Source organism: Nipponia nippon, unplaced genomic scaffold, assembly GCF_047370975.1.
Source record: "Nipponia nippon isolate SJK-2023a ecotype South Korea unplaced genomic scaffold, ASM4737097v1 scaffold_5, whole genome shotgun sequence".
NCBI lineage: Eukaryota > Metazoa > Chordata > Aves > Pelecaniformes > Threskiornithidae > Nipponia > Nipponia nippon.
In genome coordinates, this window is record NW_028262369.1 from 23,749,237 (window position 1) to 23,775,755 (window position 26,519).

At 38.4% G+C, this 26,519-nt stretch overlaps 1 protein-coding gene across 9 annotated transcripts in view; it reads right to left on the bottom strand.

Moving 5' to 3' along the window:
- Positions 1-26,519, bottom strand: part of PATJ (PATJ crumbs cell polarity complex component) — a 162,758-nt gene that overhangs the window by 75,680 nt on the left and 60,559 nt on the right. For all 9 annotated transcript variants that reach the window (XM_087734682.1, XM_087734680.1, XM_087734676.1 and 6 more), the window contains 8 exons: positions 25,952-26,323; positions 24,690-24,810; positions 23,406-23,562; positions 22,071-22,142; positions 21,039-21,216; positions 19,956-20,066; positions 18,426-18,503; positions 15,180-15,297 (listed from right to left, as the gene is read on the bottom strand). In XM_087734682.1, the coding sequence (XP_087590808.1) occupies positions 15,180-15,297; positions 18,426-18,503; positions 19,956-20,066; positions 21,039-21,216; positions 22,071-22,142; positions 23,406-23,562; positions 24,690-24,810; positions 25,952-26,323 (1,207 nt within the window). The remainder of the gene's footprint in view (positions 1-15,179; positions 15,298-18,425; positions 18,504-19,955; positions 20,067-21,038; positions 21,217-22,070; positions 22,143-23,405; positions 23,563-24,689; positions 24,811-25,951; positions 26,324-26,519) is intronic.

A 26,519-nucleotide genomic window follows, 5' to 3' on the forward strand; every position in this document is an offset into this window, starting at 1 on the left:
ACTGAATTAGTTGAATAAGCTGTAGAGAGAATAGGTCTTTGTTTCAGGCAGCTGAAGAAAAAGTCAAAAGCTGTTTTTTTACTACATTCAGTTCTGGGTCCAGATTTCTCTCAATTCTCTGGGTGCACACATACTTTTCCTGAATAGTTTTTTCATTTAAATTATGCTAATAGGTTAGAGTATGCTCAGATATTTATGTAGATTGCCATTTAAAACTTACAATGCATGTTAAAAGCAGAAAATGTTTGATTTAAATTAAGTGCAAATCCAATTTAAATAAAAAAGCAGCTTAATATTAAAAAATATGCATATCCAGCTTTTAGAGAACATAAGGTGATAGAGCGTACTCCACTTATAGAACAGACCTGACCAGCCCCACAACACTGTTTAGTATTGTTTATCCCCGTATTTTTTTTTTAAATTTGGTCAGCTATATAGAATCAGTATTTTGGTAGGTTCATACCTGGTTAGTCTTTCATCAAACTGATTACAGCTCCTCAAACACTTACAAATTATCTGATGACTTTTAGGATCCTCTATGCTTTTGCACAGGACACTGAAATCATGCTCTGTAATTCCCCAGAGCTGCTGAGAAGTCTGTCAGCTACTTGAAGACCATCCCTGTACTGCGTTTTGGTGTGCTACATATCCACCCTATCACTGCATGCTTCTGGATATGAAGCCAAGAAACAAAATATTAGATAAGAAGAACAGGCTCAGCTCTCCTCATACCTGTCCGCATCATGCAATGCTCCTACAGAGCCAAGAAATTTCAAAAGAGTAAGTCTGGGTTGGCTCTAGGTCCTGGTTTTCTGAGCTATCAAATTGCACTTCAGTCACATCTTTGAGCTTTTTACAACACCAAGCAATGCTTAGAGGTTTTGTTTGTTTGTCTAAGTATAAACCTGAGATTCCCAATGTCATGGCTCACCTTCGATTGCCGAGGTAAAATGAAAAATGACTGCAACACCTGGCAATGCTGGAGACTACCAACTTCTGTGACTCAGAACAAAACAAATACGTACGTATAATTTCACTTTAAAGCCTCTTCTGTTAACAAAAAAAACACTAATAATTTTTCTACTATATCTTCCCATATCTTCATCAATGATGTCTATGTTCCATTTATGATGTCTAGTATATTAATCGTAGTATTACATATCAAAGAGATACACAAGCTAATGATACAGCCACCATTAGGCAACTGTTTGCTTCAAGTCCAAAAGAGACCTGCAACTCAAAGACAGATCTACCCTCACATCTCTGAACGAGATTTCTGATATACAACTCAGCTCTCTCGTGATTAAGAGAGTACTGCTAGCAACCTCTGATAACATTAATCCACAGGATCCCTTTTCCAAGCCAGCCACAGAGCTACAAGACTCAGCGCCGGTGCGTCGCTGCACTGTCGTCTTTAGCATGGCCCCACATTCCCCTCCCGATTCAGGGGAAGCAAACTGCAGCTCCCCTTTACATGCTTTGGTTTCTCATCACCCTGGTCCAGCTGGGACAGTGTTGTGCAGAGCAGTATTTGCACAGCCCATGCCTTCTCATCACTTGCTTCACACTCAGCCCGTACGCTTCATTGCTGAGGTGGTGCCTTAGTTCAAGCTGTATCCTGAAGTGAAGACCTTTTCCAGCCTTACAGAGGAGAGGATGAAAGAAAGGGACTCATAGCACAGCACAGCACTCTAATTTTAGGTCGTGGGTTTAGCCCATGAGAAGTCCCATGCGAAGCAGAGCTGAAGTAGAACGTCATCCTTCCCTCCTCTGTTCAAGCCAGCTCTCGTGCTCCTCAGACTCCTCTGTGAGCCTGTGCAGGTCAGCAACCTGTCAGAACACCATGCCTCTTTAATGGTGGAGCAGTTTTCTGCTGCGTGAGTGAGTTGAACAGGCTGAGGAAGGGAAGAGCAACGAGCACCCAGGTACCATAAACAACTGGGGAAGGTAGGAGTGGGGACAGGCAAATGGTGCTCCCCCTTTCGGCTCGCAGTTAGATGGGTCTGATATCGTGGAGCTTCCGCCTGAGAAACAGCAGAACATTAGAGGAGGATGACAAAGTAAACACTTCTCATATAGTTGAACAACTAAAATGCAAATTTCCAGGCTGAAAACATACTATTTGATTAATGCTATTATTCCAAAAGAGAAAGGCACCAACCAAATAAAGAATTAAATGTCTTTTCTTAAAATGAGAAAGCAAGGGTTTATTACTTGGAATAATTTTAAATTGTTTTACGTGATATAAACTGAAAACAAGCATGTATGCTGTGCTAACACGAACACAGATTTTTCTACCACTGAAAGTATCAGTCAGACAGCAACTCTTGCATTTATACAGCCAACTGACATTTTCCTTTTCCATCAGGTGAGGCAGGGGAATCTGGACAGATGCATGGATAACAATTCCTGCCCCCCCCTCCCCCCAATCCCCATTTAATATCACTGTGAAATCATAAAACAGTTGTATACTCTCCCTAAATAAGCCATACATCTTATTTAATCAGCTGTCTTGAGAGTCTATTCAAGAAGTTAGTCAGGTTTATGCTGTACTTATGACATCATAAAACTTGACAGATTCGATTAAATAAGACAATATTTTGTATCAGAAGTTCTATTCTGATTGTTTTTAATCTCTCCAAAGGACAGAGTGTGGCAGACCTGCTTTCTCTTCCACAAAGAGTGAAATAAAAGGATTAGGGTCAGACACCTTTGCTTATACCACATTTCAAATAAGAGGTGATAAGCAAGGCATTAATTTCTCTGCAGAAGAAAAATAAAATCACAAACAAGTGAACAGAGTATTTTAACATACTTTTTTAGTATCAAAGTATGTTATTAGGTAATAAATAGCTTCTCTTTAATGTATTTAATGAAATAAAGATATTAATGCATTAAGCTTTGGGCATTTTTTAAATCAACACAATTATAATCAGGAAATTGATGATGTATGTGAACAAAGACTTGCAATATGTCAAGCACTCTCTCTTTTCCTTCTGGCAAAAGAAATCCATCTACAAGGATTTATCCACGAGGAAGAGCTAAACGGATAAACTTCACTATATTAAACAGACTTACTTTTTCCACTCTGGAGGAGGAAATCAACTAAGAGAAAGTTAAAAAACAAATGCTTCAGGGAAAAATAAGTGTGGGGGATAGTAGTTTTTACTGTAATTCTTTTGGGTTGATATTCAACTGATTTTTTTTTTTCTCTTGTGGAATTTAGCCTTCAAAAGGGACAATTCAGGTGCATCCATGACTTGCTCCTCAGGACTAAACACTGTCTTTTGGGTAAGCTGGAACTCCATGGATCCTGCTTTTTATTTTATTTTATTTTTAAATTTAAATGGCCATCTAACCCCTAGAAACCGTGGCATGGTGCTCCAGAAGGCTCAAGATGCTTTGTGTATCTTACAGCAGATGGCTAACCAAGCCATCCAATAGACGATAACCAAGCCAGAAGAGACGCCAGGTCTTCTGAACTGCAGTCCGGGGGTTATGCTCCAGTGTTTATTAACTATATTTTAATCTCTTAATATAAATTAAGTTTAATTATAATACAGTAAATCATTTTATTCTGTTTTCCTATAGGAACAAAGCTTATGCAATCATACCCTGTGCAATCCAAGCTCCTGCCCCAAAACCTTTGAACCTGCTGGCCAATTTGAAGCAAATCTGATGGTGGACTAGGGGTCTCAAAGGTACTATAAAAGGTTCATGAAAATAGGCAGCCGTGCAGAGGAGAGAAACCTGATAAATACCCTGACTGGGGGAAAGGCTTCAGTGTGAGATCACACTTTATTAAAGCGTCAAAGAATTCACATGAGAGAAAGCCCTTCGAAATGCTCCAGCCACAGGAAAAGCTTAAATCAGAGCTCACACCTTCCTCGACACCCAAGTCAGTCAAACGGGAGACACAAATCTGTAGGAATTCCACTTCATTAGCTGCAGTACTCACAGAAGTACTCGTTAAACTCTTCACAACTCTGCACTCAAGTCCTGACTGGATGCAGTACAGAGAGCACCCAACCAGTACCTCTGTCCTCCCCTCAAAACGTCTCTTCTGCATCTCTCTGAGCAGAGTACAGGAATCAGCCAAAAAGGAAAAGGGGAAGGTCTGCCAACACATGGCTATCAAGGGATGGGGAGGATGGGCCGGAGCAGATGTACTAACTGGCTGCTATACAGACCCGTCCAGGGACGCCGAAAGGGTTAGCCCGTTGGTTTGCTCCGATGCCAAGAGCCATCCGCTTACACTGCCAGCAGCTGCCCACAGGTCCTGCTCACTCTGCCCTTCTGAGCCAGCATTCTCCCTGACGCGTGTCACTGTGCAAGTCCTACTCATTTACAACACCACAATATGCCTCCTGCACACACAAAAGAATGACCACATCATTCTGTCCTCGAAAGGCTTCACTGAACTCCCCATTCCTCACAAAATCCCTTTAACCTCTTTCTTAGCCCTCGCTCATAAGCTGGCCGTGCTCATCCTTGCATACTGCTCTACTTACTCCCTCATCCATCACATCCCAGTCTCATCTCATTTTTTCCCCTTCCAGTCTTTTCCCAGCCCTTCAGTGATACCTCACTACATACCATGTTGTCAGGCTGTTCACTTAACGGATTTCTTCCCTTGAAAAACAATATTTCAAAAAATACATCTTCTATACTTCTAACAACTCAATTCTGAAATGAGCTCTTGCTGTAAAATTACTGCATCGCCTATTTAAATACATTAATGATACACAACAAAATGATACTGTGTTAATCCTCAAATAACCTGTCATATCCCTAAGAGAATAACAGGTTACAAAACAGAGGAAAGTACAGCCAAACTTTATGGGGTTTAAAACAGATTTTTTTGCCAAACACTTGAAAGAAATATAGTTTCTGGTTTAGAACACAGTTTGCATTAAGGTTTATAATTCAGTGCAGAAAAATGTCCAGATTTGAAGGTCCGAGTTGCAGGTGAGCCTGGCACAGGCAGCAGGAGGGTCCAGCACCAAGGGAATCTTGTTCCTCCTCCTTCCCTGGGCATCCAGCTGATCTGCTGTGGCTGAGTGGCCCCGATGACTGCGTTACAGAACAGTCACGGCTCTACCAGACCAGACAATTTCAGGACCATTACACACTGTAGTAGTATAGGATACACTTTGCTGTTGTTTTAAGGTACAGCAAATGCTGCTGCTTGCTTTTGACTCCCAGAGCACCTGGAGGGACGGAGACTTAGTAGCATAATATCTTTAAGAACCATTTGGATAGCGTAATCCCAATCTGCTCTCACAAGCACAGTGTAAAGAGTCATAACTTAGCTCTGCATGCCTGTGCACACACAAACAAATGCCCTGGACCTACATACTCTCTGGCGTTTCCCTCCAAATTCCTCCTAATTTAGGTATGTGGTTCAACTCTAAGTAACTCTAAGTAACATTACAGATATGAGAACTTATGTTCAATATCTTGTAATATTCCCAGGATCATCACACCACGGAAATGACGACTTCCCACTTCACTTTATAGAGGACCTGGTTGAGTATACTATGTAAGTTTAACATTCACAGGTCAAAAAATGCTACTTAAGCTTACAGTTCTGAAATTACAGATAAAACATGTAAGTATTTATACATACATGACAGCTAATGCACTTGGTTTTCAGTTAAAGGACACAACAAACCTCTGCAACTACCTAAAGCATTTTAAAAAGAAAACAAAACAACGGTTAAAAGCATTTGGCATCTACAGAACAATCACAAAACAGTATGATGAAGTCAAGGTTTACCCCTCCTGGCTTTGGACAACATACATAATCCACCTGTAGCTCTGTCCCCTGGTAGTACACTCATCATCTGAACAGGAATTCCCAAATTTAGCTTGCTCAGCTACTGCTGTTGGGACGGCAGTGGCTCCTGGCTCTGTGCTGGCCTGTCTGCATACATAAAGACATGCAGAAGAGCAGGGTCCTCCTCCACACTTAAGCCTTGTCCTTTCCCCATACCAAGACCCCAAACAGTCCCCTTACCTGTCCTATTCTTCTGTTGCATGTTCTAACTCACAAACCCCATTACTTCACTTTGCTCTTCCTTCTCCCTTACCCTCCCAAAATGACCCCAGAATATGACGCCAACATCAACTCTTCTCCTGGATCTTGAATTACAGCTGTGGATCCTGACAGCGGCTGCAGTGGGCAGGGCAAGAAAAGAGCTGGGAGCACGCAGCACCAAGATGCCACCGGTCAGTGGTACCTGACATGCCATCTGCCTGTTGGGAACACTTTCCCATTCACCGAGGTAATCTGGACTAATGGGTGTCTTGATGGAGATGTTCACCCCTCGCCTCTGGGGAGCATGCAGAGGGCCCATGCAGAATGGGCGCAATGGCTACGGACTCTGCCCATGCACACAGCTCTCTACAGAGGGATGCCAGCACAGCCCAGCGTCCTTAGTTTTGGAGGGCTACCCTCCTCAGACCTCCACTCCATCTCTGCCCAGCATACATGCACACACACGTGCACTTTTTACATTCACAGCAGCAGAAATTTGCTGTTTCCTTGATGATCCCCCAAAGCTCAATGCTTTACCATTTCTTCTAATAACTTTTTTGGGAAGCAGAGACAGGAAAGCACAAGCCGTGATCTCTAAGCACTGATGACGCAAACAGACATGCCCGTTATTACACTAATAATAAAAGGCTCATTATTACTTCTGGGGTAGCAGAAAGAGCTACCTGCCCTTTAGCCAGTTGCTACAACATGTCTTCTCATTTCAATATGGCAAAAGTATTTTGAATTTGCTGATAAAAATAGTGATATTCATCTGATGCAGATATCAGTCTTTTACACACACACACACACACACACACACACATATATAAATCCCCTTCCTAATGTCATTAGCTTGCAAGTAGTTTTTGATATGCATGTGGTCACTACAAGGCATAAAGCAAATTTATCATAGTCTGTCACAGGGTGTTATAGCTAGCATACCTACAGATAAATATTCTGGACTGCTCTTTAAATGCCAAATATCCTGATAAAGAGCAATTACATACCTGCTGAAAGGACAAGGTAAATTGATGACTAGCCCCTAAGCCATTATACTGAATAAGGGAGAATCAAGTCTTAAGATTGAGGAGCAAAAGATAACTTCAACTTTCTCAAACAGTTAAAGAAGTTATCCTGGACAGCTGTCTCAATTACTGTAATACTGTGGAAAACTAGGTAACATCTGTAAAGAATGAAATTATTGTCATCTAACATTTTTACTTTCCCTTCTGTTAGAAGCTTACTTCCACTACATATTTGGAGGAGCTGTTTAAACCAAGCAGACCATTCTGGAACAGAGCTATTATGCAAATAATCAGTTCTGTATTCTAACTAAAAGCAATGCTGTGCTAGTCTGGACAAGACATGATGCACAGTAGAGTTTCTTTTTAATTTTTTTTTTTTTGTGCAATGGAGCAACATCATTTACGATGGCACTGACGAAAGGTATCTTCCTATCTAAAAATCAGACCTGCAAGAATATAAACACATAACCACCTTTTATGGGCTAGTGTTTGTCTTTCATTTACTTATTTAAATATTTACATCCTTTTTACGTATTTTTAGGTGCAAGTCATTGCAGTGATATTAAGCATTCTTCAATGAGAGCAGTATAAAGATGTACTTGTATTATCCTCTTTTAGCAAGTTTGTACAGTGATACCTGTGTATGCAGATTTATACCACAGACCTTATCTTCTACCTGTAAGTTATATGAAATTACTTATCTGTAACACCTGAGTAGGATCAAAGATTCCAAACAACATAAGCCACCTGCACCATGCCTTAGACAATGTAATAATCTTAAAACATCAAATCAGTATATTTCATGCCTAGCATTTTAATGCTATTCTCTGGATACCTGGCTTGTGTTGGAAGAAAAGATCATACCTAAGAACAAATGCAGTCTGAGGCAATATTTAAAGATTAGATTATCCTTCATTGCAAATAGCTCATTTGTTTACTATCACATTGCTTTATTCTTGTTTTGCCTCCTTATACCATGAAAATGCTGAATATTCAGTTTAGATTCCCCAGCAGCTTTTTATTTTAGTCTAAAAACATTTACCTAACACATTCTTAACAAGCAAAGTGAAGAAAATTCAGCCATCTGTCTCTACATTACAATAACAGTTATGGAAGAGTAGATTATTCTATATAGCAAGAAATTTAATGCTAGGAATTCTTATACTTTAAGCACTGCGTGCTCATATCAATTTTGTATATAAGAATGCTGAACACAAACGTAAAACAGAAACAATGATTTGTAAGGAAACACAAGACAAAATATTTTAAAGATATTAAATGCATTCAATATTCCAATCATGCTATATGTCCATGCTTCAAACTGAGAAAAAAACCCAATCTGTGCTATTATTTTCTTACCTCCAGCACTTCACTAGTTCTAAATTATCACTAAAAATACTTAAAATGACTTGCTGGAAACAAACACAATATAGAGAGAGATCTGAATCCTTACCTGGGAAACCCCCTTGTACCATTGCTGTACCAGCATGTACTTCAAGATATCTGCATTCCTGACAAACATTCAATGCTGTAAGCAGCTCAAATCCTCATCATACACAGACTCAGTGCTTGCCTTTCTTCTGACGACCTTGGGCCTATTTTTCTGAGATTTTTCTCTCCTTAAGGGCAAACCGTCTGTCTGTTTCTATTATGAGATGCCATCAATTATATTAATTTCAAGCTACCCACAAGCTAACAGTTACATCTGCCAGCAGATGAAAGCTGCCTATGAAAGTATGCAGGGAGAAGCAGATCCCTGGTTTCCCACATCTGACCCACTGATGCTCTACTGCTGCTGTTTGTGCACTGGCTTACTCTGCTAGCATTCGAATGACATCTCTATCCCCAAACACGAGTCACCTCAAACGTTTGTTTATATCGCTGTTAGCTGCAGGTACTATCACGCTTAATGACCCACTGCATGGCAAAGTAGCAGTTAATTGATGTTATTTATCTAAGCATCCTTTTCATGCAAGCTACAGGGGTTAAAAATGAATTTCTCTTAGTCAAATGGCTTCATTAGATGTGTTATTTTCCAATGCTGCAAATCTTGCAGTTTCCCAACACTGATATGTGTTCATGGCGTAGGATTTGGTTGGTTTTTTTTTTAATGTCAGAAAGCAAAACCAATCTGACATTATAAGCATAAGAAAGATTCAAACTTCATCATAACTTGTATTTTGCTGAAACCCTAAACAAGCAATATTAGCTTTACTGCAATGAGTGCTGAACTGAAACATTGAAAAGACTCGTAATCCCTCATTTAATAATTAAAAAAGCAAAGATAAAATCTCTCTCTAAATTTATAAACATACTTAGTTATTTTGGGAAGTCCTTACTAATTCTCTATTCCAAATGCTGCATTTAAAACAACTCAAAATACTCAGTTATTTTGTTAATACCATTAATTTGTTCATTTTTAAAGTTCATTGTCCTTTCCTTAGAATATGTATCACAGCACACACAAAGCCATCTGTTCAGTGCATTATGTACAAGCACACAGTAAAAATTACAAGAAGTCCCAGCTGCAATTTTACTATTAATTCATCAAAAATGTAATTTCCTTTTGCAGTACTTCATTATATGATGAGAACTGTGCATGTGATTCACAAATGGGCTAAAAAAAACCCAGCCCGATAACAAAAACTCAAACTAACCCACAACCTCAAACTACAATGACATCGACATCGTAATCTATCCTCATGTAGCACAACAGCTTGTGAGTCTGCCCAGCGTGTACAGCCCTCCTGGATCTGATATTAGGGCCAGTTACAGAACTTACATATTTTAGCTAATTATGGGTCAGAACAAGAAGGGGAAAAGAAGATTAGCAGTACAGAGTCATATTAAATAGAGATTAACACAGAGCTAAAAAATGAAAGTCACTGCTCATTCATCTAATCCTGGCTCTTGCATGATCTTTGGAAATCCACCATACTAAATACATTTGTTATTATATTTAAGAAAATTAAATGTTGCAATTTTTATTTTTTCAATATTTTATTTTCATAAAGCTGGAAGCATTTTTCCAAGCTACATCTTACTCTTTGAACATCATCTCTATTTGCTGTTGATTGCAGTGACATCTATTGGAGAGGCAGTGTTTGACTACACAAGCTGCCTCACCTGAAGATCACTGTTTTTGGGTTCCAACCCTGTCCACCCCCCCCCCCCCCCCAATTTTTAAATAAAATTAAGAACTGCTTCTGCTTTGTTTTAGCACAGCTTCACATAAAACAAACTCTAAACAGTCAGATTCTCAAGAATTAGATATTTATCAGTGGTTTTGTTTTTATTTAGTTATTGCTAATAATTCTGGCATTTCTCCAAAGTGACAACAATCGTTTTCACATCTTCACACACAGCGGTACATAAATACTTCCTGAGGTCATAGTTTTGCACCTAAAGCACACCCCATATACTTGACCATAAAGTCTCAACTTCCACAAAGTCTCAACTGAACTTTATTCCTTTTATTCATCTTTTGTTTTTAATGAAAGCCACCATCCTCTCACATGCATACAGATATCACTGATTCTATGGAAGCTGCCAAAAACCTTAGGTATGATGAGGGTAGCCTGCTCACATGCCCAAGCGCTTTCTAACCCCAACTCAACCCTATCTAGACAACAGCCAGTGTGGGTTTGTCTGAACCAACCTACGCACGCGTGCACACACACACTCTCACCTCTCTTGCACCCTGTGGAGCCACAGATTTATCACAATGGAGAATGCAAAGTCAAAACACTAGATAAGTTTTAAAATCTCTTGCTTTGGTAGAGAAACCACCATTCCTCAAAAAGCATTTTAGGAAGATAAATCATTATACCTTCTTACAGCTTCATTGATTTCTACATTATCTAGAGACAAAATAAAAGAAAGGGGGCATTGTTATCCCCTTATTAGATACAGTTAAATATCCTTGCAGACAGGAAGTCTGAGCACAGCAGTATCTAGTCCATTATCTTAGCCACCTTTCACAAATTTTTTATTATCATCTATTTTTATTACTCTAAACTTATTTGAAACCAACCAGATCAATCTCAGTCAACTAACTAGACAAAAGATTTTACTGAAAAATATAATAATAATTGAAATTAAGGATTCCAAGTTCTTTCAACAGTTGCCTTTTTAGCTTTCTTATAACGGTTTTTAAGGTCTTTCTTATCTAGCGTATGATTGCTTCAACTCAATCACAAAAGTATATCTAAATTGTACAGTTATGAATGCTCCAAGGAAAACCTTACAAAACATTCCATTACAAACTACTCTGCCCATCCATTTCCTCTGCTTCTTTTTACTACTAACCCCTCATTATAGCAATAAGCCGCAACAGGGTGCACATTAGTCTATTAGCAGATTCTTAGTGCACACCTACAGCCATCCGCCACTAAAGGAAAACACACCAATGCCTATTGATGCAGTCTGTAGCACAGCTGCTTGCAAGTACAAATAGCTCCTTTGTATGCTCTCCCCTCCTTTTACTTGTTTTGATTAAAAAAAAAAAGATCCTATTCAAAACCTGATGTTTTTAAGGTTTGGGAAGCTTAAAAAACCTCGTAATGAAGAGTGACCCCCTCCAAAATAACCTCTGCCATGGAGGAAGAGTTTTCAGCATGGGGAGGAAAAACTCCAAACCCATGTTGTAACATTTGCAGGTCTGTAAGATGAAGTATTTTGAAGGCTCCTTTTGCAGCAGGATGCACACGCTGCAAGTTCTAAAAAACTATTTTAAAGCATAAACTGAAAGCCTTAAAACAGCAAAGTGAAAGCAAAGAGTAAACAAAAACGACGTCACACAGGGCTAGAGTTGAATACTGATAAATATTTGACAGTATCACTAGAAGAAGAAATAAAACAAGAGGAAATGCTATTTTCAACTTGCCTTCAAAGTCTAGCAAAAAACTATCTGAGAACTTAGAAAATAATATTGGAAGTAATGGTGGTTCAAATGAAACTGAAATATAAAGAGAAGCAGGCCTGAAACTAAGGGTCTTGGGTGCAAGAAGATACATTTGAAAAAAAAACACCTGGAACTTCTTTAAACTTCTTAAACCACAGAAACAGGGAGGATGTCTGGAGTTTCTCTAAACGAAGAGCTAACTAGTAGTTCTATCCCCAATAAGTATTCACTCTATTTGGATCAAAAGCAACCTTTGAAAAGAAAAGGTAGAACATCTACAAGAAATGACTGTTACAACTACTCAGCAATGAAAGCTACAGTTTCAGTGGTGGAAAAAGCAGAAATAAAAGGGAGCATTGCCAAAAGGCAAGTAGATTTAGATCCCACAGGGGAAATTAAATCAATACCAAAAGGTTATTCAGACACTTTAAGGGGAAAACAGACAAATCGCGGAGACTGTGAGGCAGTATGGATGGAACAGAAAGGAAAGAAAAATTTTCTAAATATGGTAGGGAGACTAACAATGCTTTGCTTTCATTTTCAGTATGGGCAATGATGAAGGACACGGAGACAAAAGATGAAAGGATGGGTCAAAAGCAGTGACAAGCAAGGAGAAAAAAATATCAAGTGGAGCATGTAAAGTGTTTCTGGAGCAAGAAAGAAACCGATGAGCAGGTTCATGACACTGCAGTTGTATTAATAAGAATGCTAAAAAAGAAAATAAAATCCATTAGGAGCACAACCAGAGTACAGATTTAACAGCTGTCCCACCTCAAAATGCCCACTAAGGCCTTCTATGCTATTCACACAGATTGAGAACTACAGGAAGTAAATGAAAGAAGGACATGAATTATGACATGAATTCACCTGAGCTGACACCACTTCTTCCTTTTAAGATATCTGATCTTCTAAATAAGGAAGACAATAAATATAGTTCAGCTGTTCAGTGAAGCTCAGAAAATTATTAGTTAAGTTTACAAAAAGAATAGAATTAGTAGGGTAAGTGGGTAAGGAATAGATCGATATGAAAATGCAAATGGACAGTGTTAAAAAGGCAAGTACTGGCCTGGACTGAGATTTCTGGGAAAGGTGCTCAAGAATCAAGACAGAAGTTATGAGCATCAAGTAGTTCACAAAGACAATACTGTACTACAGAGAATACTTTGTTTTTCAAGTGATCACAGAAAAGAGACTCTATAAAAGCCCATTCCACAGCTGCCAAGATGCTTAATATCATTAAGTTCAGTTAGATCATTTCTAATATGCTTTTTACTTCAAGGGTTGAGGTACAAACTTAGTTTAAGCTTCCTTAGCCTGTTTTTTTTATTTTAAAGAAACAGAATGAGGTGGGGAAGAATAAAATGGAAAATGCATATCTTGTTTTTCCGAGATTCATAAGAAAGATGGCTATTGCAAAACATTCAACTTCAGTCAGCAAAAAAAAGGTAGAGAAAAGGAGATTCATCTGAATAGATCTGCTTGCTGCTGGTAGGATTTATGAATTTAATATCAGAAGTAGCTTTACCTTTTCACCTATTAGATTCAGCTGGCAATATCATTAGGGATGGCAGAACAGCTAAAAATGACCAAGCCCATCAATAAGAAATTATTTCTGTGCAAAGTATTAACTTAGGTCTAGCAAGCACTCGGATTGAGGCATATCATAATTAGATAACTCAGGTGTCAGGGTACTTACCAAATATATCCTTTAACTGGGAATTATAACTTTAATAACAAGCTGAAATCAGTTTGCTACAATTGGAGGCTTACAGAGTTGGTCTGAAAGCTCAAGATATATTCAATCCAACATCCACAGAGTCTGCAGTCAAATGTTCCTCCTGACTACCACTTCCCACAAAAATACTGAAAAACCTTCTTGAGGTAACTATGTGGCATACTCCAAACAGATGAGATGACAAACTCAGTAAGGGGGAGTTCTGGAAAAAATCTCAGTCAGTTCAAGAACTCGCAGCTTTCCCTTAAAGAAACAGAGGCAGAGCTGAACACCCTGCTTCTGTGCCCCCATTACTGTTTCCATGAGAACAACCTTCCAAAATCCTTCTCGTCTCCACCAAAGCAGCCCTAAAAGTGACAAACCAACCAAACTCATTAATTATCTCAGCTTCAATGGCACGCCATTGCCAAGAAAATCAGCAAGAGCAGCTGGGAGAGCTTTCCCACCAGCAGGCCCCAAATTAGGAGCTTCCACTCTGAATGGGAGCCATGGTCGCTTCAAGGTCAAAAGCTACAAAGGCATCTCTCTGCTTTGGCTTACCCATAACCAGTGCTAACAAAAAACATTCCAAGACAAAGGATGATGAGAAAAATCACTGTAGCAAAAAACCCAAACCAAACCCCACCAAAACCCCCACATATATGCTGATTTGGTACAAGAGTATAAAGAGAAAAAAAATGAAAGTAAGGTAACTAATTTTAGGAAATAATTTAGGACTTCTAACTGCAATTTTAGTGTTCCTAAATATTTTATTGGAAGATAAGCCATGGATAATAGTATTCTGTTTATCCAAAGTTGTAATTAACAAAGCAGTATGCTGGAATCTAAGTCACGCTGCTGGAAGCTCTCAAGTTGCACTGCATCCTACTCTTTGGGACTCTACTCTTCCACAAGGTGCATATGTCATAATTCATTGCAAACCCCAGAACTGGACAATAGCAAAACCTTTCCCATAAAAGGCACTAGAAAAAAAAGGAGATCCTTTTTTTCAGTAGAGTACTGAAACAATAAATCAGCAGATTTTTCTTTTTAAAGGAAAATATTTTGCTTGAACAGCATTGTCTGAAATCAACTACAGGCTTTTCCAGACAAGGACTATGCACCAGTGGTTCTCAACTTACGCCTGCTCAACTACCGCTGCAATTACAACAATAAAGTGCAACATCTGCCTTTCACTGCTGACATCACTGCCAAAGCAAGCCCTCTAGACATTGCTTAGACATTTTTAGACTGAAAATAAACAGAGGCCTTCCTACATCTCTTCAGAAGAGCTGAGCTATAGGAGCCTGGCTGCGAAGAGAAGACTATCTAAGTTACAAGTCAGTAGCCCGTGGTAAGAACAAGGTTGAGAATTAGATGCTATTGCCACTCTGAGCACTACTTCCCATAATACAAACAATAAATGGCAGATATGTTTATCACAATCCGATTGCGTTCCATAAACGTATCTGATGTAATGATTGTGGCACTACTCACTCTCTGCACAACCATCCTCATCCTCCTCTTCATCCATGTTAGCTTCCTCTGCATGCAGCCTTCCAAGTGCTCTATAAGGAGGTGGTAATTTCATTGGAGGCGGAGCCCCATATTTTCTCTAATGGATTCAAAGACAAATAGTTACATGTTTTGTAACTGCCACACACAAGAAAAAAAATCCTATTGTCTACTGGACTGTATTACAGCACTTAATTACAATGCTAAATTACAGCACTTAATTACAATGCTAAATTCTGCAGCATAGGCTTTTAACGCAAGAAATCAGAACAAGAAGTGACACTGAACAACAAAAAAAATACAATTGTACATGCACATTTACTTGTTGACAAAATACTTGTGTATCATCATAAACATGAAAGTGTGAAAATTAATCAAGGGTTAAAAAAATAAACATTAAATTATACCTCATTTCTCATTAGAGACTCAACAAAATTGTCTGGTACTGATAAAAGTCAAACTTTTAAATACAAAATAAGAACTCAATATTCTTAGTGCATCTATGAATATTTAAACATAACAGTTCATCTATATTTTGGCTTAAATTTAAAAAATATTTTGAATTATAACTTACAATAAAATTCTATTACCTCACATAAATACAGGCAGCTCCTATAATGATGCATATAGCGACGCATAGCAGGCATAAAGAATAGGCTCTGAATCTAATGAAAACAGGCGCTTGTTCGTCCGAGCAACTGTTTTTATAGCTTCAAGTAACTCGATTGTGCCTTAGTTTGCTACATGATTTCACTAAATTACGTTCAACTGTATCCCATGCAACCCCACTACTAATAGCAGGATGCACTTTAGAAAGGGAACACCGAGTATGATATGCCATTAGAGCAACCAGAATGCCCGTAATTCATTTCCTCTGTAGCTGGGAAATACGACTCAACACCCAAACATCAAACTCAGAATAAAATTTTTTTACTCTGTACAATGGAAGCTGAACCTGCATATGGATTTCTAAAATCTTGAGCCTAAATTTATATAGAGTAATCTAACTAGCAAACTGCAACACAAGCTACATAGAAAATTTTGTGAGATAAGATATTCATAATCCCATCCATTTAAAAAATATTACAGGTAAGTGCTGCATTGAAGACAGCATAACAATAGTAAATGAAATTAATTCAATCCAGTAGTAGTAAGATTCTATAATAAGAGCACTTGGAAAGGTGACAGCTGTTTCCCCAAAGTATACAATACACCAAATACATCTCCCACTTTTTGCTTGATGCCAACACAGGTAGAACTGTGCAAAATCCAGAAGATCCAGGAAGCATCAGAGGACTCACATTCTACATTTACTGAGCAGGTAAAGATGGAAAACCTGCAGCCCCACTTTCAGCTGGCTATGACAAATCAGTAGGATCACTATAATTTAGTAATAAATCATAATCTAAACGTTGACCCTTTGGCTTTTTAAGACCTTAAACATTTGTTAGAAAGTCTGTGTGAAATTACACGAGACACCTAAGCTTATCCAGCAGTTTGCTATGGCTTAGAAGGACAAGCTTCTCTTGTCCCTCCTGACATGCTGAAAAGCCAGATGAGTAAATTGTGCCAGAGTACTCCATTACACCAGGTTTCTGTATTAACACAGCTCTTTCAAGCACAGAGGCAAAAGCACAGTTTATATAGCCAACCAGCAAAATAATGTTAATATCTGGTTTGTCCACAAGAAGCTCAATTGTTTTAAGTGGTTTTATACGAATTACTTCACATAATCATTTTTAAACAAACAGATCAATAGAGCAGGATAAACACCAACAAATCAGAGAAAACCTTCAGTATTGAAAAGAATTCATCATACAGGAAAAGGCAGATTTTCCATCTGGATGTGGCTGCTTTCAAACCAAACTCCTTTGTGACACTTTGAAGACTGGACTAGAAATATCATTGATTCCCCATAGGGACGCGGACTAGTAATCCACTAATAGCAACTCTTTCCAACTCAGAGATGCCCCTACTGGAGCACAGTATGACTGCTTTGTGAATCAATGTTCAAAGCTAAAAAGGAGCTACATATTTGTGCACTGAAGCTCTTCTATATTCCACCCACCAGTTTACAGCACCAATAGATGAAAAAGGTTTGAAAAAAATTAGGCTCTCTCTTTAACCTCCGAACGCTATAGAATGCAACACACTGGAGTCCTAGAGATTAAAGGCAGCACATTGCAAGAGGATGAGCGCTTTTGAGATTAGAAATACAGATAACAAAACCAAGAAAAGGGGATTGTAACTGCTTCATTATAAGTATTATCCACTGGCATGAAAGCATAACTTCAACACCTTTCTTGATTTTTTTGAATAACTGAGCCTCATAGCTTCTGTATCTGACAGGATCTGAAAGGAGTCTTACAAAAAACTTTAGGAGGCAAGGGGGCCTTCTCAGTTATCCACCACACACAAAACTACTGAGCAGGATCAAATGAAGAGTTCATCATATTTGTAGTTGGCATGTTAAACTGCACCGGGCAAAAGTTATTGTCTGCACTAATTCTCACTCCGCTCCTCCAGTTCTGATACCCTCAAAGTATCTTGAACTACACTCATCAGTCAGCGCAGTTCTCACAGGAAAATACCTAGGCCATTAGAGCAATCTGGCTGGGAATGAGAAATTAAACTTTTCCCTTATTGCAGCAATTGAAATGAATCCACTGGTTTAGATCAAACAGATTTTTCCTCTTTTAAAGAGGAAACTTCTGTGAAGTTGCTTGAAAGTTACTGTGCATTAATTGCTTCACAATTAGCTGGCCAGCTACAGATCACTCGGTCATTTCCTTGTTTTCCACAGCAATGGGAAACGTAGGAGACTTAGCGGATTTAATTATCCTATAACATGATTTTACTGAATTTCAGCCAGCCTCACATTAAGGATATAATTTGTGTACAAGTTATTATTTCTCTGTTTCTACTGAACAAAGAGAATCAATTTGCCTCCATGCGGAGCAAAGCAGGTACTTCCAGAAAGATGCCAGCGAAGAGCTGCAATAAGTACAGGGTTTCAGCACCCAGGGGAGATCCACAGAACATTTGTCAGAAACCTGCCTTTTATTTGGCAGAAATTTGGCAAAAATTACTTGAATCAAAGATATTTCAACAAAACACTTCAAATTTCATTTCGGACTTCAGGGGGAAGCTTATCATAGAGTTATAATGCATGCTATTATACCATTTGATTTAGTAAAACTTGGGTATAGCATTGAATGGAATAAATACCTTTTCACTCTTATTTCCTTTGTCTGCATCCTGATCTTTGCTGACTTTGATTCCCTTAGGCTGTACACCAGAAACCACCTGAAAAACAATGCATATATGACACACCTTAGAAAGAGCATTACAGCCGCAAAACAAACATCCAAAAGTAATGACAACAATAAAGCTACCCAGTACACTTTTTGTGTTGCCCCATGTAGAAGTGCATTGCAGTGCAGTCTTTTAATTACATTCTTTTACTGAATTTACAAACATCATCTACTTTTTTTAGTGCTCACTGTTTGATATCTAGCCCCATCTCTTCATTCAATTAAACATTACTCTGAAGTCAACAATATGGATGTACATCCTTGACACAGAGTTCAGTATGGACTCCTGAAGGGTCAGTTCTTAATTATTCAGATAGAGACCAGTGTCCATGCACACAGACACCTTATAAAAGCAAGCACGCTTAGTCTCCACGTAATATTCCTCCTTGCTGTTCTTTGTTCTTTCAAAATGTAATATATTCCTACTCCTCTGGCAGCACCTTATTTTGGTGAATGGGAGTTGGGACTGTGCAGCACTGCTGAAAGTCTGTGAATGTCCAGTTTCCGACAGCCTACAGTTCAAAGCAAAGCAACTCAAATTTCAAGTTATCCGTGTTTCCCTTGATCTGTCTAGACTGACTAGGAAAGTAAGGGTCAGAGATGCAGCTGAACACTCGAATGTTCTGACAGTTTTTTTGATCTTTTCTGTGAAAAAGCCAATACAGAAAGGGAGCCAACTCAGTTACCAGCACTGTGATTTTTGCCATCACTGCCTGAGCATCTTCCCAGTGTAGTTGGTGAAAGTCTTAATAGATTCTGAAAGACTCCCTGGAGCAATGGAAAAATAATGGACACACGGTTGTGCCAGACTTGTCTACAGTTGTCAAAAAGGTCTCCTTAGGTCTACTAATCCACCAAAATTCTCAATTAACTTCTCAGATTATACCAAAAGTACATAGAAGTCTTGGGTTTTTTGTGTGTACTTCAAGGTAGGCAGAATTCTATGCCTTTTCTTACTAAGGCATTAAAAGGTTTCTTGCCTTGGCCTTGAAGATGAGGAGATGGCTAAAATTTCTTGAAAATTAACTTGCTCCCAAATAAATACTTCAAGTCCCTTTGGTGACATATTTTACATGGAGCTGCTAGTGTGAATCTGACTAATTTTAATTACACTTTTGTTCATTTGGATAAGAGAGTGTATTTTTAGATTATAAAATATGAACAAATCAAAATACACAGGGCCAGACTCAATTACACAGGTGGGAGAACTGAATTAACACCTAGTCAACAGATTTACATCTACTCGATTTATATCAGAGAAATGACATTTCAAATCAGGCCAGACAAGTAATCAATCAATCATGTGGTCTATAAGCAGAAACTCTGACAGAAAGGATGGACACAACAATTGATGGAACTTGCTGAAAGGAATTTAGGCAAGTTTAAAATAAGATGCATATTACACATTTATTAAGTTTTGGAATAAAAATATAAACAAACTTACTTTTGGTATGTTAGACAAACCCTGAACTACAAACACGACAGGATTTCCCGCGTTCTTGATAGCTTCTACTGCTTCTTCGTGTGTGGCGTTTTGTAGGTCTACCCCAGAAACCTAACAAACAATGTTTATTTTTATCAGGTAGCTTGTATTTGGCACAGAGTCATTACAAGAGATCACACACATTTGCAAAAGATTAGTGTATCTGAGGAAGGTACCAAAAGCAGTCAAGAGAAATTATTTGTAAAGTATGTTTCCATGATGGTTTAAGGAAAAGTATATTACTTAGTATTCATAATTAAAAGATGGCCATATGTTTCCCAAAGCAATTCTTCTAGATAAAAACATAAGGAATAAGATTGTTAGAGAGTGCTAGGTATGGTAAAACTCCTTCAGATTTTACCTGTTTGTCAACTAAACCTGTTTTGAAACAATTGTTCAAAACATCACACACAACCCTAAAGCAAAACACAAGAACAGCACTATCTGCTTGGGAACCTAGATTCAGAAGTATTCATTTGGAGAAAAAATGAGTAAAAAATCAACACTGAGCCAGAGATGAGAGCCAGGAATGGCATTCTCCCCTATGGCACCTGCCAGAATCAGGGATTTCCCACAAATAATAGTTAATCAGACTGTTAAGTACTCCGAATTCACACACACAAAATAATAGACCAAATTTCAGTCTGAAGAAATGTTCCTCTATATATTATATATAATATATAATGTGTATATATATAATATATATATTTATAATGTTCTTCTATATATTATAACTTATGCTTATAAAGGTATGCTATAACTTATTACTCATTTATATGGGAAGAGGGCACTCTCTTTTTTTTCATTTCCCCATCAGATACCAGGACCTATCTTTTCTTAAATATAGAGGAGAATGTTAAAAGAGCTCCACAGTCAGACCTTAAAAAAAGAAAAGACGCCACCACAGGTTTCTTTTGGTTTTCAAAACACAGTGTCGTCAATACTTCATGAAGTGGTGGCACTATTTTGTCCTTCTCTCCTCCCAAAGCTGTTTGAGTCAACCTTTATTTCTTAGAATGAAAAGGTAGGTTTATCTGCATTTACCTCAAGTATTTTATCTCCAGTTTTTAAAGCCCTTGTTCTTCCTGCTGGGCTGTCTTCCAAAACTTGTTTGATAAAGATCCCTTTAAGTTCTTCTCCATTCTTCAGGCGCTTTATGACAGTTTGTCCACCAACAATACTGATTCCAAGAGACACGTGAGGGTCTCTAAAGATCTCAACACTGAAAAAATACATACGGTAGTTTAACAGCTTGAAACAGTTTTTTTAAACTATAAATGCAAAGCCTTAAATAATGTAAGCTTCTGGTCTTTCAAGAAGATTTAATAGAGTAAAGGTATAAAGTCAGAAACCTAAGAATGGTCTCAACAGAGTCGGCTTTTTACCCCAAGTAGACTTCACCCCACAAAATTCTGCTGCCAACCCATGCCCACTAGGCATAGGCTTTTATTTCAGAGAAAGTCAAGGTAAAATAGACAGGTCTTCAAGTAAACACTCATCCTCTTTCATTTTGAGCAAATTGTCTGGAAATGGCAAACACTGCAAGTGGGATACTAGACAAATAATAAAACAAAGAGTTTCACACAACTTTGTGAACACTGACTTCAGTGTATCGGATGCATATTAATCAGCATAAGCAGAAACTTTCTGATTATATTTTACTTAGGACTATAAAAACTATTCACCTAAAAATGTTAACAATACAACAAGGTTGTGGCTAAAACTTGGGTTGGCAATTTGGAATTCTGCCATTAAATTTAGCAGAGAACCCATGGAAAAGGAGACAGCAGCACTATGTGTGTTGTTCACACCTAATAGTTACTAAATGAGCAAGAACTTGTAGGTCATCCACAACGTAAACCCGCCAAGCTTTCCCAAGTCAGCTGTATAAATAGAAGGCATAATTCTGTTGAACATCTGTTAAAAATTCACTGTATCTAAGAAAGCCCAAGGTACACAAGTACCTTAAAGTTATTGGCAGAGGAGGGAAGAAAAAAACCACGATAACTAATCGGGCTCACAGAAAAAAAAGACATAAGGTAAATGGGAAGAAATTATGTAATCATATGAACATACGTCCGTGGTGGTCCCCAGTGGCTGAAGTTTGGAGTTTCTTCTCCTTCTCCTTCTTCTCTTTCAGGTAATTCACTAATTGGGGGCAGAGGGAGGGGAGGAATAAAAAATAAAAAAAGGCATCACCCATGCCAGGTCTCAATTCCTTGCATATTTTGAATCTGGCAGTGAGACAGCAACGCCTTCTTACACTGTCCAGTTTAAACCAAATGTGCAGAGTCAACAGACTAGACAGGAATTTTTGTATTTAGGTTTAAATGTACTTAAGGAATGCTCCAGAAATAAACATGATGGTCAGATCAAATTTGTAAGCTGCTCTGTGATATACAAATCTGCACTGCATTTACTCATTCAAAATTACTATTTAAGCAAGTAACATTTACTTTCTGATAAATATGCTGTGATTCTTACAGAGGGATCTAAACATGATAAAACCAGTCTAGCTGACCAGAAAGCAGATCATGATGCAACTGGGAGAACAGATCTGGTATGTTCCATTAAACACCCCAGAAGAGGGTGTTAATTAAACTTTTATACTGTATGTGACTCGCCTATTCACAGAATCGGAACAGAAGTATGGAATTGCATGCCCCCACAGAAAAATTGAAACAATATACCCTTGCACACATTTTCTGTAGATCCTGAGAGCTGTAAATGCTACTCTTAAACTGCAAAAAGGAAGCAGGATGTTGTGCTGGAGAAATAATCCCCTCACCTTAATGTTGAGCTGCTTTCCCTCTGAGGGAAGATCATGGATGAATTAGGGAAGTACTGAGGATTTGAATCAACAGGCCCCAAAAGCAGATCCACTACCCACTCACCCAAAACTGCTGGAGAAAGAATGGGACACTTGACAGATGTGGCAAATATCTACAACCAGTGCCAGCTCAAAATTTATTAGCACCACTGGCAAGACTAAAATTTCATGCACAGGCCTGAGAGGGATGCCTGAACTGCTCTTCCCAAAAGGAAGAACAAAGGAAAGGGAAAACCAAGAGGACAGAGCTCCTTAAGCAGTAATGACCAATGCTGCCGGTGAAAGCTACATCCCTTTCCTCCAGGCCACATCCATACTCCCCTCACTGTGGAGTAAGTGAAGTAGGTGGCAGAGCCATTTGCACTTTTCTGTCCCAGTACTTAGGGGAGAAAATGTGGGAAGTAAAGATTCAACAAGGTTGTAAGGTGAAATTCAGCTCCTTGGGCAAAAGTCATAGAACTGGCTATCTATGTACATCTTACTGTTTCACACAGCTTTTGAAGATGTCAGCTAAGTAAAGCAAGAAGACAGTTAAGATCATGAACTGAAAATCTTCCAAAACCTGAAATCTTTCTCCATACCTGCATAACGCTGTTCTAGGCTGAGCTAAGGTGGTTTCTCTCCCAGATTCCGGGTTCTTGGAAAAAACATAATCCTCCCCTTTGAGTTCTTCCTTTTCAATAGCTTCCAGATCAACAGCAAGCCCAGGTCCCTTAGAGTCAATCCGAAGCTTTGTACCTGAAGAAGAAAAGGTGTAGATGTGAACTTTTGCATCTTCTGTCCCTGCATCTACAAGGTATCACCCTTGGAAATAAACTCTTCAGCTCACCAGGTTCCGAATATGGATGTTGTGTGATGATCAAGAGGCTTAGAGATACAGAACATTTATTTTTGAAGGAAATTTAAACGACACTAAACACTTTTTTATAGCACCTTGCTTCTGATGTACATGCAGTCAAGTAATAACAGGAAACGCCAAATCTTTGTGGAATCGAGACATGCTTAGGTACAACTTACATGACAGATGCTCCTCACAAAAACACATGATTAGAAATAGCAAATCCATCCTTTATGCAGGGAGAGCAGTGCAAAGCCCTGCTCCAGCACAGAACCCTATCACACTGGGGAAGACTGATGTCATTTTGGTGACTAAGTATCAACATTAATTGAATCACCAGAGCTCCTTACAAGAGTCGTCAGTCTGCCACTGTAGCTTACACAGTGTCTGCTGTACAAGATGCAGGTGACAAAGAAAGGAAACAATCCAACCTCCTTGCTCCCAACCAGTGAGTGCTATCTCAGGCACATTAATAAATTTATTTCCCTGATGATCTACCAAATTCTAACCATCCATCTCTAGCCGTCTGACAAGGAGAAACTTTGCTTCTGAGCACAGATTACAAAACCAAGATATGGGGCAACTATCTACCATAGAGTTCACTTGCAAATTTTGTTTGTGGAAAAGTGACCTCCAGAGCCTGTAATTTTTTTTTTTTTTAAGTGCTAAAGTTTATCAAATCAGCAGTCAAAAGCAACTGAGACAAACTCCTGACAGAAATTACAGGCATGAGCTATTTTACTTATGCATGGAGTCCTACTGGGGACATTAGCTACACAGAAGAAAGTGATTCTCCACAGGCAGGACAAAGCTGCAGCCACTTTCAATATCACTTGTGACAACTGTAGGTAAAGATTTGGAGGAGGAAGCAAGGTCATGAAGCTGAAACCTATTTAAAGCCAGACTGTCTTGAGCCTGGAGAAGTCTTCATTTGAATATTTCATCATTTGAAAAAATTTGTGTTTTGGTACAAAATTTAAATTTGTAAATATGAAATTATAAGAGAAAGAAAAAACTTCTTACAAACCTAAATCCATCTTGCTTTTTGCTCCTGACTGGGTAGTTTCAGTTTCAAATGTGTCTTTTTGGTAGCCACTGTGTGCTGTGGTTCCAGAAAATAGTGAACTTATACTAGCATTTTCTTCACACTTCACAGAGGAGAAAAAAAAGTAATTAAAGTTAGAAAACAATGGTATCCACTTATAAAGGGGTATTTGACATGAACATTGATTTTTACAGCATTACAACATTTCCTCAACTACATTCATATTTATTCAGATAACTATGAAATACTAGCTGCTCATTTATGCATTATATTAAGAAGAGGCATGAAAAATGTTATGTGCAATTGCAATATAAAGCAACTGCATCTTTCTACTTGCCTGTAATCCAGACAAGAAGTTCTTTACTCTTGCTCCTTTGTTGTTGTTAAGTAACAAACGTATAAATTTAATATTGTGCACTCTGGTACAAAACTGTCACTAGAACCTGCGTTTTAGCCTGTTTATGTGCATAGTGCATACGGGGACAAGACAAACAAAACCTGAAATTCTCTGGGGCTGTGATATTAAATCCTTTTCCACTTCAGTTTTTTCATATAAAAGCATACATCTCGGAAGCTGCTGCACGGAAGGCTGATATTATCACTTTTTGTTTGGCAAGTGAATGAACAAAGACTCAGAAAAAAATAATTCTCAGAATACTTGAGGAGGACACATAAATAAGTTTCACAATTTACCTGAAGCTCTGTCTCCTTCTACTCCTTCATCCACCAGTATGCTTGTTACAATTGCTTCCACCATATCATTTTTTGCTCAACTGCACTATCATCTGGCTCAAGGAACTGAGTTGCATTAAAAATAATGAGGAAAAGGGGGAGTTCCTTTCACTGACATTGCTGCTGAAGCCCCTAGACTATTAAAACCATCAAGTGACATTCTGCTATTACTGACATGCACCATATTAGTACAGCCTGCAAAACAGAACTGAGCCCACGAGTCAGAGATGGGAAAGAAGCAGCAAGTACAGGATGCCTGTAAATATACCAACCACAGCACATATCTCATTCAATCAGTTAAATATACAGACACTAAGTAACCAAAAGGACCTTCCAAAATGTACAAAAGGATAGACTGGTGTCTGTTAGAGATACCCAGATCTCATCTAGTAATTAAAAAAAAACAACTAGAAAGACTCCTGACTCCTTACAGAGTTTAGGTCTGGAATTTGCCTTGAGGTATGGGTCCCATGGTCAGGGTACAGCACTGAGACCAACACAGCATTCCTTACCATTTGATCTTTATTGAATGGATATTCCAGGGACTGTTTTGGACTTAAGTTAATACTGGATCTTAAGTCTTGTATTTCAGTAGTCTCAATTTGCTTTGCCCATTGTTCTGTATCAAGGTTCCTCTCTGAAGTTGCCTTCTGTCCACACAATGCATTGTATTTCAAGAAGTCTGAATTGTCTTCATACTCATCATCCACCAACATTTCCCGTTCTTCATCCATTTCTTCTGTTCTGGGTTTCAGAAACTCATGCATCTCCCAGGACTCCTTCTCATACTCATTGTCATTTTGAGAAAGCTGAAATGACCTTCCAAAGTCCAAACTTGGTTCATCAACAAGTTCTTCTTTAAAAGGTGTTTCATCTCTGAAACCCTGCATGAAACATTACAGGAATATAGATTTTACATTATGTTTCTTGCTAACTCTTAAAACTATGTTTTATGTTAGGCCTATATTAAAAGTACATCCTGATTTTTAAAGTTAAATTCTTCTACATTTTGCATTTTCTAAAAGAAAATACACTCTCTGACTTATGATTTTAACACCAAAAGTAGACATTGTGTTTCTT